Source organism: Halictus rubicundus, chromosome 2 (assembly GCF_050948215.1).
Source record: "Halictus rubicundus isolate RS-2024b chromosome 2, iyHalRubi1_principal, whole genome shotgun sequence".
Lineage (NCBI taxonomy): Eukaryota > Metazoa > Arthropoda > Insecta > Hymenoptera > Halictidae > Halictus > Halictus rubicundus.
The window spans coordinates 7,895,412-7,907,255 of NC_135150.1; the positions used below are offsets into that span (position 1 = coordinate 7,895,412).

General features: G+C 30.7%; 4 protein-coding genes across 7 annotated transcripts; 1 reads left to right on the plus strand and 3 right to left on the minus strand.

The window, feature by feature from the left end:
• Positions 1 to 20: 20 nt before the first annotated feature.
• LOC143364483 (SH3 domain-containing protein Dlish-like) lies at positions 21 to 4,659 on the plus strand. 3 transcript variants are annotated; one of them, XM_076804804.1, is made up of 6 exons: positions 21 to 2,156; positions 2,643 to 2,878; positions 3,069 to 3,443; positions 3,523 to 3,793; positions 3,886 to 4,284; positions 4,359 to 4,659. In XM_076804804.1, the coding sequence occupies exons 1-5, from the start codon at positions 2,108 to 2,110 to the stop codon at positions 4,158 to 4,160; spliced, it is 1,206 nt and encodes a 401-aa protein (XP_076660919.1). In that variant the 5' UTR covers positions 21 to 2,107; the 3' UTR covers positions 4,161 to 4,284; positions 4,359 to 4,659. The 3 variants fall into 3 exon arrangements, with proteins under 3 accessions (XP_076660919.1, XP_076660929.1, XP_076660925.1); XM_076804814.1 differs by having other exon boundaries at positions 4,370 to 4,659; XM_076804810.1 differs by having other exon boundaries at positions 4,391 to 4,659.
• LOC143364506 (uncharacterized) lies at positions 4,299 to 5,760 on the minus strand. Its single transcript, XM_076804815.1, has 4 exons — positions 5,666 to 5,760; positions 4,926 to 5,556; positions 4,643 to 4,844; positions 4,299 to 4,547 (listed from the first exon to the last, which is right to left on the minus strand). Exons 2-4 carry the CDS (start codon positions 5,450 to 5,452, stop codon positions 4,359 to 4,361), a joined length of 918 nt encoding a protein of 305 aa, XP_076660930.1. The 5' UTR covers positions 5,453 to 5,556; positions 5,666 to 5,760; the 3' UTR covers positions 4,299 to 4,358.
• On the minus strand, positions 5,684 to 6,249 carry LOC143364534 (uncharacterized). The gene is made up of 2 exons (XM_076804828.1): positions 6,114 to 6,249; positions 5,684 to 5,965 (listed from the first exon to the last, which is right to left on the minus strand). The coding sequence occupies exons 1-2, from the start codon at positions 6,174 to 6,176 to the stop codon at positions 5,684 to 5,686; spliced, it is 345 nt and encodes a 114-aa protein (XP_076660943.1). The 5' UTR covers positions 6,177 to 6,249.
• Positions 6,250 to 7,237: 988 nt separating this feature from the next.
• LOC143364424 (SH3 domain-binding protein 5 homolog) lies at positions 7,238 to 11,105 on the minus strand. Of its 2 annotated transcripts, XM_076804791.1 has the most exons (9): positions 11,031 to 11,105; positions 10,853 to 10,969; positions 10,458 to 10,520; positions 10,256 to 10,393; positions 10,030 to 10,191; positions 9,670 to 9,967; positions 9,435 to 9,595; positions 9,201 to 9,351; positions 7,238 to 8,444 (listed from the first exon to the last, which is right to left on the minus strand). In XM_076804791.1, exons 2-9 carry the CDS (start codon positions 10,898 to 10,900, stop codon positions 8,224 to 8,226), a joined length of 1,242 nt encoding a protein of 413 aa, XP_076660906.1. In that variant the 5' UTR covers positions 10,901 to 10,969; positions 11,031 to 11,105; the 3' UTR covers positions 7,238 to 8,223. The 2 variants fall into 2 exon arrangements, with proteins under 2 accessions (XP_076660906.1, XP_076660905.1); XM_076804790.1 differs by having other exon boundaries at positions 7,238 to 9,351.
• Positions 11,106 to 11,844: the final 739 nt, after the last annotated feature.

Below are 11,844 nucleotides of genomic sequence, written 5' to 3' on the forward strand. Positions count from 1 at the left end.
TGTTACCGAGTACTTCATAAATAAGAGGAAATCATTGTTGTTATAATATATTTATTTTAACTTTGAAAAAAGAAGAGTCGTGTGCAGTAGCCAATGTAACTATTGCGTACGTTATTATGAATATGTAAATTCGATATTTGAAGCGCATTTGATATGCGTGTAAATTAATACATTAACATTAAAAAACTCGTTCGATTTTCATTTCGAGTAGTAGACTATAATATAGGTTTCTTTATTTGTGTTGGAAGTAGAAATATGAAATACTAATCGAACGAGTTTTGAGGTCTTGTTTTTTCTGTCGCGTTCATGGGTCGAAATTCAAGAAAATAAACTATTGATAAAACGTTAAAATGCAAATAGTTTCATATAAATAGGTAATTTCAATACGTTGCTTCGTGTATGAATTTATGTATGAATACATAGCGTATCTATTGGTCTCGACAGAGTTGTGTAAGTAGTAGGCGTTCTTCCGAATACGAGTTCGAGACCTTTGTTTGAATTATCATAAATTTAATGCATTGATGATATAAATAACAAATAATTTACCGGGGACGTGGTACCGTATATTTCTATCAATCTAGTGTGTCTAGAGAGCCGGTGGATTTACACATCCTCTCAAGCGCACTATCAATAGTTTATTTTCTTAATCATAAACACACTTATTCCATGATTAATGGCATAATAGATTTCGAATAAATGTGTTCCATAATAACACAGAGATATTTTTAAGAAACGAAGCGTGTCATTAAAAATAATATAGAACAAGTGCAATATGAAAGTACAAAATTTAACCTTTCATTTGAACTTTGTATATTTTACAAAAAGAAAAAGAAACGAATATATGGACGACTTCTCCGGTATTCTAAATTCTAGTTATAAGAATTTCGAAAATGTTTTACCATTAGAATCTCAAGAACCTGTAAGGTGCTGTAAGGCCATGTCCCTGATAACGTACTTATTATAGCGTTGAATTTTTGAATATTCTCTGATAAACGAAGAAGCGGTTTAGAACGATTTAACAATAAACAATTTTCTAATCGCTTGAACGTTATTCTGAATTTTGTATAATCGAATATTTATATTCGAACGACGAATTCCATATTATTTATGGATCGATATATATATAACAATGGATATTAAGTAGTTCCAGTAGCGATCTGATTGATCTTTGGTATAATTGTAGAGTAAATGTACATATAATTATTTTCCAAAAAATACTCATTGTTAAATGTATATGACGGAAACTGTTATAGATAAGGCTATTATCGTCATTTATATTAATTGAGATAATAAACGACATTTCGATTAAATAAGATTTTTCCATATTATTGCATTGATTCTACATGATAGTGTATATTTAAAAAAGAAAATGTTATTTATATATTATGCATATATGACAGTCGTGTTTTTTATTTTTCTTTCTCGTATGTGTTTTACTTTTCTTGAATGAAACGCGGCACCTGTCCGTGAGATTCTTTCGTCGGTAATCGATTAAGTATAATATCTTTAAGTATATCTTACTTAAAGTTACAATATTAATTATATTTTAGATATATATACTAATCCATTTTGGATTCATTTTTGGGATACAGAAACTCTGAATTAATTGTTATTTTGCACTGTTAATAGCTATAATAAGGATATTTTATACTAAAAAGGAAAGAATATTTTCAAACAAGTTAACTTGTGTGGTTGTATGTTTTATATGATACATCGTGCACACATGCAATCACACGAAATAAGTCTACATATATATACCTGCATTACATTCGTGTATCGCTAAAGCGCCGTCTACCTGTTGCATTCACCACTATAAGTGCCTGAATTCCAGTTTCATCCAAAATCCTTTAGGAGAACGAAAGACTAATTAGATTTCTGGTTCGAGACTTTACCGTTATACTCTTAGTATATTTATATTCTTCGATGTAAAATATCTTAAATATTTTTAGTTAAACTTTACTATTTACATACGGAAGACCTGTATAACATTTATTATCATCTTTAATATGTGCACTTCTGTTATGTTGTGTCTGGTCACAGTGAATTTTTGACATTTGACGATTCATGTTTTGGAAGTGTGATTTTAAGACAACTTTGAGGGAACAGAATGGCTTTTTTATGCCCAGTGCGTATACGGCGAGGAAAGAAAAAGAAACGTGAGTAAAAAATCATTTTATGGTTTTGAAGAAATTTGTTTTTATTCGAACTTAAACTATCGCGTATACTTCATCTTTCCGTACATATTACGTATGCCGAGTGATTCATGTTTCTATTGTCATTTTTATAAAATAAGATCAAAATTTGAAAGTATGAACATCTTTTATATACCTATTGGAAAAAGGAAGAAATGTTAAACAAAAGATTTACAGAGACAAGGTTTTACTTGTAGATGAACATTTTTAAGATATTGCAAAACTACAGTTACATTTTCAGCATAATATGCTATACTTCTCTATTTATCCTATGATAGAAACATATAACAGTTCTTATAACATATAACAGTATTATAACAGTTCTTCCTACTTTGAAAAGTCCAAAGTTTCCTCTGTTAGAATCCTTGTCTGAAAAAGAAACATTTTTCATAGACAGAAGACTAGAAATAGTACAACTGTGTAATTTAGATATAATTTTCTATAATATAGCTGGAGTACATAATTTTAATTTGGAGAAAGATTGTGTTGGAGGAGGTGGTACAGGATTGGGTTTAGGAACCAAAGTGCCATTGCCACCTGGTCGTATAACAGGAAGTGCTAGTATTGAAACTTTAGTTAGAGTAGGTATCGAAAAAGAAAATGGACTTTCGCCAGATAGTAAAATGGTCATTGTCCATGACTTTACACCTTGCGTTGACGATGAACTTCAAGTAAAACGTGGCCAGGTTAGCAACATATTTATTCGATATTGCTTAAAGAAAATGTAAATAACTCTTTATGTGGTTCATTTTATTATACCTTTTTATATTCACTTTATGTTTCATAAAGCTACATTTAATTTCATTCTGTTTAATGTTGAATGTAAAATGCATTCTTTGATGGTGTCGTTTTGTTCATTTTCTGCATGTGTTCTAGGTTGTAAATGTTTTGTATAGAGAGAATGATTGGGTGTATGTAATAGCAGCTGATACTCGTATGGAAGGCTTTGTACCACATTCATATTGTGCACCTTACACATCGCAGCTTGCTGAATTAACACTTGCTACTCTTATGAACAATGTGAAAAAGAAACTACCAAGGTCGAATGAGACTGACTGTGATTTTGCTGGTACAGGTCGTTCGCAAACAGTTGATGCACAACAAACTGATACAGGATCTGCATCAGACTGTGAAAGTTATGCTCGTAATGTGGCTACCACTGATACAAATGTTAATAGATCTAATATTACACAATCTCAAAATTCCATACAAACTATATCTTCTCAGCCAGATGTACACCCTTTTTTTAAAGTAAATATACAAATATTATAATCTCCTATCTATAATGTAAACGAATCAAATGAACTGAAACTTTATGAATATGTCATAGGATCCATCAGCTGGAAGATATATTGTACTTTATACTTTTGTCGCTAGAGATGAAAATGATGTTAGCGTAGAAAGAGGAGAATTTGTGACTGTGCTCAATCGAGACGATCCTGACTGGTTCTGGGTACTTAGACACTGTGATGGCAACGAAGGATTTGTACCATCTGGATTTGTATATCCAGGACATGTTCTTCATTCTTATGCAACAACAACTAGTACAACTACCACTACTACTACTGCAGCTACAACGTCTGCAGAAACGCATAGTTTAGGTAAGTTCATCCAATTTTTAATACATTAAAATATGAAAAAATTGAGTATTTGCATGGGGAAAAAATTAACCTTTGCAATATTTAATACACAGGAAAAGGTAATAGCACTATACCAGGAAATGAGTCATTACAACAAAAAGGTTTACGAGATTTTCGAGATGAAACTAATGGGACAGAATTAGTTGTACTTTATGATTACAAGGCGCAGGCGCCAGACGATTTGTCAGTAAGAAGAGCTGACTGGATTTATGCAGATTTGGGAAATCAAACTGTGGATGGTTGGTTATGGGCATATGCACCTAAGACACGCAAATATGGTTTCATTCCAAAAGCATATGCCCGTCCTCCTGCTATGACAAGCTTATGATACAAACTATAATCTTATGTATCTTGCATTTTATGCATATATTCAACTAATAAAGTACTTCTATATAATACTGCATTTTAAACAATACTCAGCCATGTGGATACAACATGAGAATTATCTCTGTGTAAGTAATTTTACTAATGTTGTTATTAGTGAACATTTTATTAAGTATACCATTTATATTTTTTAATAATATAGTTAATGTACAGTAACATTAACATTGAGTGTAGCACAATCGGATGTAATATGACGAAGGAGACCTTCGTGCAGGACTATACAATCACCTGTTGACAAAATATCTCGAGGACACTGGGCTGTTCTTAACGAATTCACTGGACCTGTGTATGTCAGGGAACGTAAGCCTTCAGCATTAAACTTATCTACAGCCTGTTTTGGAAATAGTACATTCTTTATTATATTCATATCGTATATCATGTATATAGATTTAACTACATGTCTAATTGAATGTTTGATGAATATACCTGAATACTACATAGAAGTTTCTCTGTAGTGTTACCAATATCTAATCCAGCAACCCAGGCAATAATTATGCTTTTCTCGCAGTAATTAATTTTGTTACATTGATCTGTTGAATGTAATCGAGCAGCTAGTACTGGTAATGGCAATCGGTTCCGGAACTTTGGATTAATTTGACTACTGCTAAATAGTCTTGCAACAGGATCTCTTATTATGAAGATATGTTTAAGGAACACATAAGATGTACATATACATATGTGGTATCAGCTATGTATAAGCTATACTTACGAAAGTTTACCGGAAACTAAAAGAAGAGCGAGACATCGACTAGAATTCAGAGATAAAGCACTAAAACTAACAATCAGTGTGCTTTTGATGCCTGGTTCCACATTCAAAATTGGTACTTCTGGATGATCAAAAACAAAATGATGCGTTAATGCTGAAAAAGCAACATTTATAGCGCAATCGATTCGTGGACATCGGATTGGTCTGCGAGAACATTCTGCTGTAATTTGTCCATTAAGTTTAGTTTCAGATACATAAAAGTCCGGGCTTCCTCTTTTATATAGATTACAATAACTATGTTGTCTTTGTTTAATGTCACTGACGTCTCTTTCTTCTCGAATATTGCTTTGATCTTTAACTCTATCACAATGAACGTTGTCCTCAGAATCGTCGACATTATAACATCCCCATGTAGTTTTTTCTGTATTTGTTATTGGTATCGAATATTTTTGATTCCTAGACTTAATATAAGCTTGTTCAGATTGGTGATGCTTAACATGACACTCTAGTTGTTGACGTGGAACTTGCATTTTTCTTGGACAAATATATATGGAATTTAAACTAGTATTGCTTTCTTGGGACAAACTTAAGTTTGAATGTTGAATCTGCGCTTGGCAAAGAACACAACCTGAATCTGTAATATATAATCATAATCTGAAACTTCTATGCCTTGTATTCACAAGTTCTCTAAGACTAATTTAATCAATTTACAATATTAAGATAATAAAAGAATATATAATTACAATAGGTTTTGCAAAAGTCTACTTTAAACCACCTGATGGAATAGTAAATTGTTGAATACAATGTTGGCACAAAATGTGCTCTTCAGAACAAGGAATATTTTCGTGAAAAGTGGTGTTCATATTCTCAACTGCAAGATGACAAATAGCACAAAGTCCAAGTATTGTATTTGATTGCTGTGAATACTTTTCTTCATTATCTTTCTTCTCATTTCCTTTATTCTCTTCGTTAACCATTCTAATCCTACAGTATTTTTCCTCTTGCACTCTTCTTTCATCATTTGATTCTTTTGATTCTGCATGCTAAAAATATTCTATCAAGCTATTGTTACACTTGGTAAATTATCCTTTGCAAATCTTTATTTAACCTTAATGAAATAGTTCATTAAATTATAAAATACATATAAACTATTCCATATTAAATCTGTCATTAAAGTACTTAGTTACATGCCTCATTCTGAATCTGTATCGGGTTGCAGTATACTTTGTTAACTCGATAATTTTCTTTTTCCATCTTTTTTGTCCACTCTCGGGTCAGGTCTTACGTCTCTTTGAATGATAACCTTTAACAATCGACTATGTTGCTTTGTCAAAGAATGTTATTATTGCTGCAAAATATAGCCATTGTACTCCGCCTATTGTTATCACAACTTGGATAATTTTAATGAATACTATGACTATAAATTTAGTTACGTTAAAAAAAAAACTGTACGATGACCAGAGTACAATAAATAATATATATTGTTAATATATGTGCTTATGGGGAGGAAAAATAAACGAAAACCATTTTTTCGTTCAGAAAAATTTAATGTGAAAATGTAATAGTATGGTTTTAATAATGAAAAATCGACTTATCAATAAATGGATATTTACCAAGATTACAGAAGAAGAAGAAGAAAATCAGAAGTATTACCAAATATAATATCAATGTCAACTGCTCACAAGTTATTTTTTATAAGGTTCTTGAACATTTCTCGTTCCAATAGCTTTGCGAATAATTTCCAGCGTAATATATTTTAAGCAAGACTTTTAAATAGATTCTATGAATGCGTATATAAATAAACTGTTTCGATAATCTCGCTAACAAAAATTCTTATATTTTCAGTCCGCTATAATTTATTTAACAATGTTTTTCGTTCATCAACGTGATAAACTTTGATACGTACGATTTTTCAACTACATTTGAAGAACCATTTTGACATATGTAGTTTCTTCACTTTCTGATACCTTCAAATATTTGAAAACTCATAAAAAACTGTAGATTAGAATTTTCATGTAGTAATGTCACTATTTGAATTTTATGCTTTTCTAACTATATTCATATAGTTTCTCGAACGCTGATTTTAGATTCATTTGTTTTTGTCATTTAACAGAAAGGACAATTCAACAGTTTTGAAAAACTTTTTAGGCGAGTATTTGCTAATGATCGAGTTATACGAAAACACAGTTTGAAAATTGCAATTTTAATGAAATTCTACATGTACTAAAACCGACTTTCTACAGTTTTATTTTTTGAATGTATACGTATAAATCAGTATTAATTGCTCTTGTAAAGAAAAAATTATTCCATCATACCTTAGTAAGAAGAAATATTTAACAATAAATTGATACAAATCACATTAAACAATTAATTTTATATATACTGTTGTACTCTACACGAAAAATTTCATTGAAATCAGAATTTTCAAGTGAAACAACTTTGTTAGTAACATTGTAACACGACTTCGAAACTTACTCAAGTGTAAAAAGAGATTAAAAAAAAACTATAAAACGTTGTAACAAACAAGATCAATCAACTATATTCCCACTTAAACTACAATGCGGTAGCGTTACATAGAAAATAGATGGTAGTACGAACCATTTATCAATAACAATATTTTGGTAATACAATATCGATGTAAGAAGCTCTAAGAATATAATAGGCCTCGCCGAACCGTAATGTCTTATGCTTTATATGCATGTATACAGAATGATAACAGACAATTGGCAAGATCTAGAGTCAACATAGTAATACAAAAATTACCAATAGCAAATTGTATACTAAAGTAAATGTTTTAGTAAAACATTGCAAGAAACGCGGCAAAGCTAACATTTATGTAACTTATTTTGCATTTCTCTTTTTTTCAGAAATGCAAAATAATAATTTCACATAATTTTTTGTGGTATGCAACAGTTTTATAAAACTGTGTAACGTAAATTACACTTCTTTGTACACGAAAAGATGCAAAATTACAAATGCAATTGCACCTAATAAGAAACAATTTGTAAATTAACAATACTTTTTTTTACAACATGGTTACGAAATAATTATATTTTTGATTTGTTTATTTTATGCTATTGATGTAAAATTTATATCTATTTGGCAGGAAACGTTTGTAAAATTAATACTACTTAGTTCTTACATCACTGAAGAAAGTGTAGCATGAACCACGTTTGCAAAATTAAGGTAACAATGTTCGTCCATGGTGGCATATAAATTTTTTTTAAGAATAATCCCGTGTTAAGTTTATCATATAGATTATCACATTTCTTTTGTATTTGATTGTAACTTTTAATTCTTATTAAGAAATTTTGGAACATACATTATTTTCAAAGTTCAATTTTTCAGTACTCAGAGGTCTAATATTACTGAAGTGTAAATTGTCTAGTAACATAAACTTGTGCTTGTCATTTAAATTAATCATGCTACAACTTTTGCCACTACCACTTGTTAACAGATGTTTTTTATCAAGCAACAATAGTAATGGTAGCTCCTTAACATTTGGTGTTTTTGTAATTGTTTCTGTAACAGTACAATGATCATTACAATCATTAGTTATTTGTTTTAAATTTACTGAAGATGAACTGGCACTATGAGATAAGAATTGCAAAGAATTAGATCTATTCCACTTCTTTGTCAATACTACGTCTTCTTGTAATTGTGAGTTCGTTTTATTGTGAGTATTCAATTGTGCTTTATGCAAGTTTGTTGTAGTATATAGATCATGCTTATGAGCGTCAGTATACTTTAAATTTAAGATTTGTTTATTTAATTCAAGATTATCAGTCTTATTATCTAAAATATCATTCATGCATTGATATTTTCCTACGGAACTGATATCAAGATTCGAAGATAAATTAATGTCACTATTGCTTTCAAGTTTGCTATTATTGAAGCCAAATTTGGAGTTTTTATTTGGCACATATTTTGTTGTACTTTCCACTTCTTCAGCGGACGTTGAGCCTAATCTGATCAGATTAATTTTTATAGGACTATTACTTAATGATTTCGATATACTATCTTTAAAATTAAATTTTCGTTTGTTCAATACCACAGAGTCATCAGTTAGATCTTTTGCTGCATTTGATCCTTCACCAGATGACGGTAAAGATATATTAGCCAATGGATTTTTTAAAGCCTGTAAATTCTTTAACAATTTTTGAAACTGATTTAAACTATGTATAGACAGTTCTTTAGTCTGCGAAAAATTACGATTTAATTCTTGTGTAAAAGTATTTGATTTTGTACTGTCCTTATTATAATATCGTAATTTCTTACTGTCAGTGTCATGAGAATTTTCAAGGGATAAATTGCTCAGTTTTTTCATGTTAGCCTGCAGTTCTAATTCCCATTGTGTAGATATTGCTTCACTTCCATCTACCGATCTCTTTTCGAGATGTTCCTTATCTTCTTGCAATTCACTAGCATTCTGCAATACAATAAACACTGTTAATTTTCTTGAAAACCAGATTATACCAAAATTAGACCAAAGTTACAAATTATTTTGCTTACATATTCTTGGATTCTATCAAATTTCTTAAGTTGATGATTCGTAACATCCTTTATTCTATTGTCGTGTAATTGATTAAACTCTATATCGTAGTTTAAGGTTTTTTGTGGACTAACTAGTTCTGCACCAACACCTGGTTCACGAGGACCATTAGCTATAAAATCTGAAACAGAAAAAGTGATATAAATAACCCACTTAAAAATAATTATTGAGTCAATTAACGTTAATATATGATACCATTATCTCGCCGTTGTTGATGTATTTGATTACTAATTTCTTCTAATCTATGCAGACTTGTGGCATAATTAGTTTTTGCAACTTGTATTGCTTTCTGTATACATTCAACTCTCTCTTTTTGTGTTTCCAGCATTTGATCACATTGAGCTTTAACTTCAAAGTATGGTCGTGCTTTTATTATAGCACGACGTTGTTTTTCTTCTAATTGCAATAATCTTTTCTCAGCATCGTGGAACAGTATTGCTCTTCGATGATGCTCTCTGCCACATTCTGCTTTCTGATTTTCTGCATCCATTACCTGAATAAAGTACATTAGGCTAGGACACACTATGTAGGTGCTTTACTTTATATTTAACTTACTTTAAGAGTTGCGTGGTTTAACATATCTTGCCATGCTTGATCAAAGTTCCACTCATGCTGATGTGACATAAACCTGCTTTCAGCTAAAGCCACGGTTTCTTTTGCTGCTGCATGAATTTCGCTTGCTCTTTGAAATAATTGAGCTTGTTGTTGGCATTGCACCTGCACAACCAATTTTATACAAGTGATTCTACTGTTCCAAGAAGCTGTTCAAACGTTCTCTCACCTGAGCACGACGTGCAACTTCAAGTGCATCATAATAACATCTTGCTTTATCAACATAACTATTTCCTACTTTATTTATAATTTCCTTTAATCTCTTTGTAGTCTCAGACAACAACTGTCTGAATGCAGTATGAGCTTCCTAAATAAAAAAGTATCTTACATTAACTTTAATAATAATAATTTTTTATAATAAAATAACTTACATTTAATTCAGTTTCGAGTTTGTTTATGTCATCTGTTGCATCGTTTAAATTCTCCAGCTCAATCTACAATGTATTCGTATATTGTTTATGAAATGGAATGCATTAAACGGCAAATAATTAATGTAAAAATATTAATTTAGTAGTAATAATTTTCATTCAATTTGAGATTGTTAATTAATACGTCTTATTTAGAAAAAAAAAAACAAAAATTTTCGATAAAGAAGAAGTGAAAGCAAAGTAGAACATGGTACCAGGCTGTGTTAGGCATCGTCGTCGCAATTAGTAATTGCATTTTTTTTACATGTATAATCAATTATATACTCCGCTATTATGAAAAACAAACTTGCAAACACAATAAAAGTATAAATAGAAGATGCGTCATTACAGATAATTACCTGTATACGAGGATCTAAGGATTCATCGGCGTTGTCCGCAACATCCATGCTTTAATATTTGACATTTAATTGAACTTGTCGTATAATCATGTACGTCAATTCATCGTGAGTTTGCATCTGCATACGAACATTCCGAATCATGAAAAATGTATAACTATCACAGCATGAAATTACTTACTATCGTTTATATTTCGAAAAGGCATGACGACAAACAATTACAGGTAACATTGGCGTCAACACTTACACACTACGAAGTACATACTACTGCATACTACGAGGCTAAATTATTGTTAGCAGGAACACTACAGTGTATACATATACATATGATATATATAGTAACGTATCCCCACCACAGAAAATGTATAGTACGCATCAACAGAGAGGATAGGAGAGTGCTCACGCCCGGGGTTTCGGCGTTCCCACTTTCGTGACATCGCCGCTTTAGCATGGCACAGAACCGTGTCGTCTTTCCTGGAACAGAACCGGGCCGTCTTTTAGCATAAAACCGAACGCAACATTATTTTTTTAACCAGGATTAGAACGTACAGCTTAATTGTTTTATATGAAATATGTAACTAACATGTAAATCTTGTATAAAAAATCTCTAATTAATATAAATTAAGAATAATATTAATTGTAATGATACGTATTTTATTTTTTCCAATTTTGTAGTTGCAAACTCTAGTTGTAAAAAATGGAAAACCCGGAAAAATTCGAACAAATACAGATCTCATATCGAAGTTTAAAAGCGACCAACCTGAATATTAATCTAATAATGAACTATTGTGATCAATACTATCTTAAATTTTTTCATATATTTAGCTACTGTTATCATTAATTAAAAAAAAATTTCTTTCATGAATAAATATTTTTTCCACCTCAGCACCATAAGATTTTTACTAGATGACTTTAAAAACATATTAGAACTATTTTTAAATAATTTTAGTCGAAAACATTCTAGTTTACTCTTTATTTCACCGTTCTACTAATTT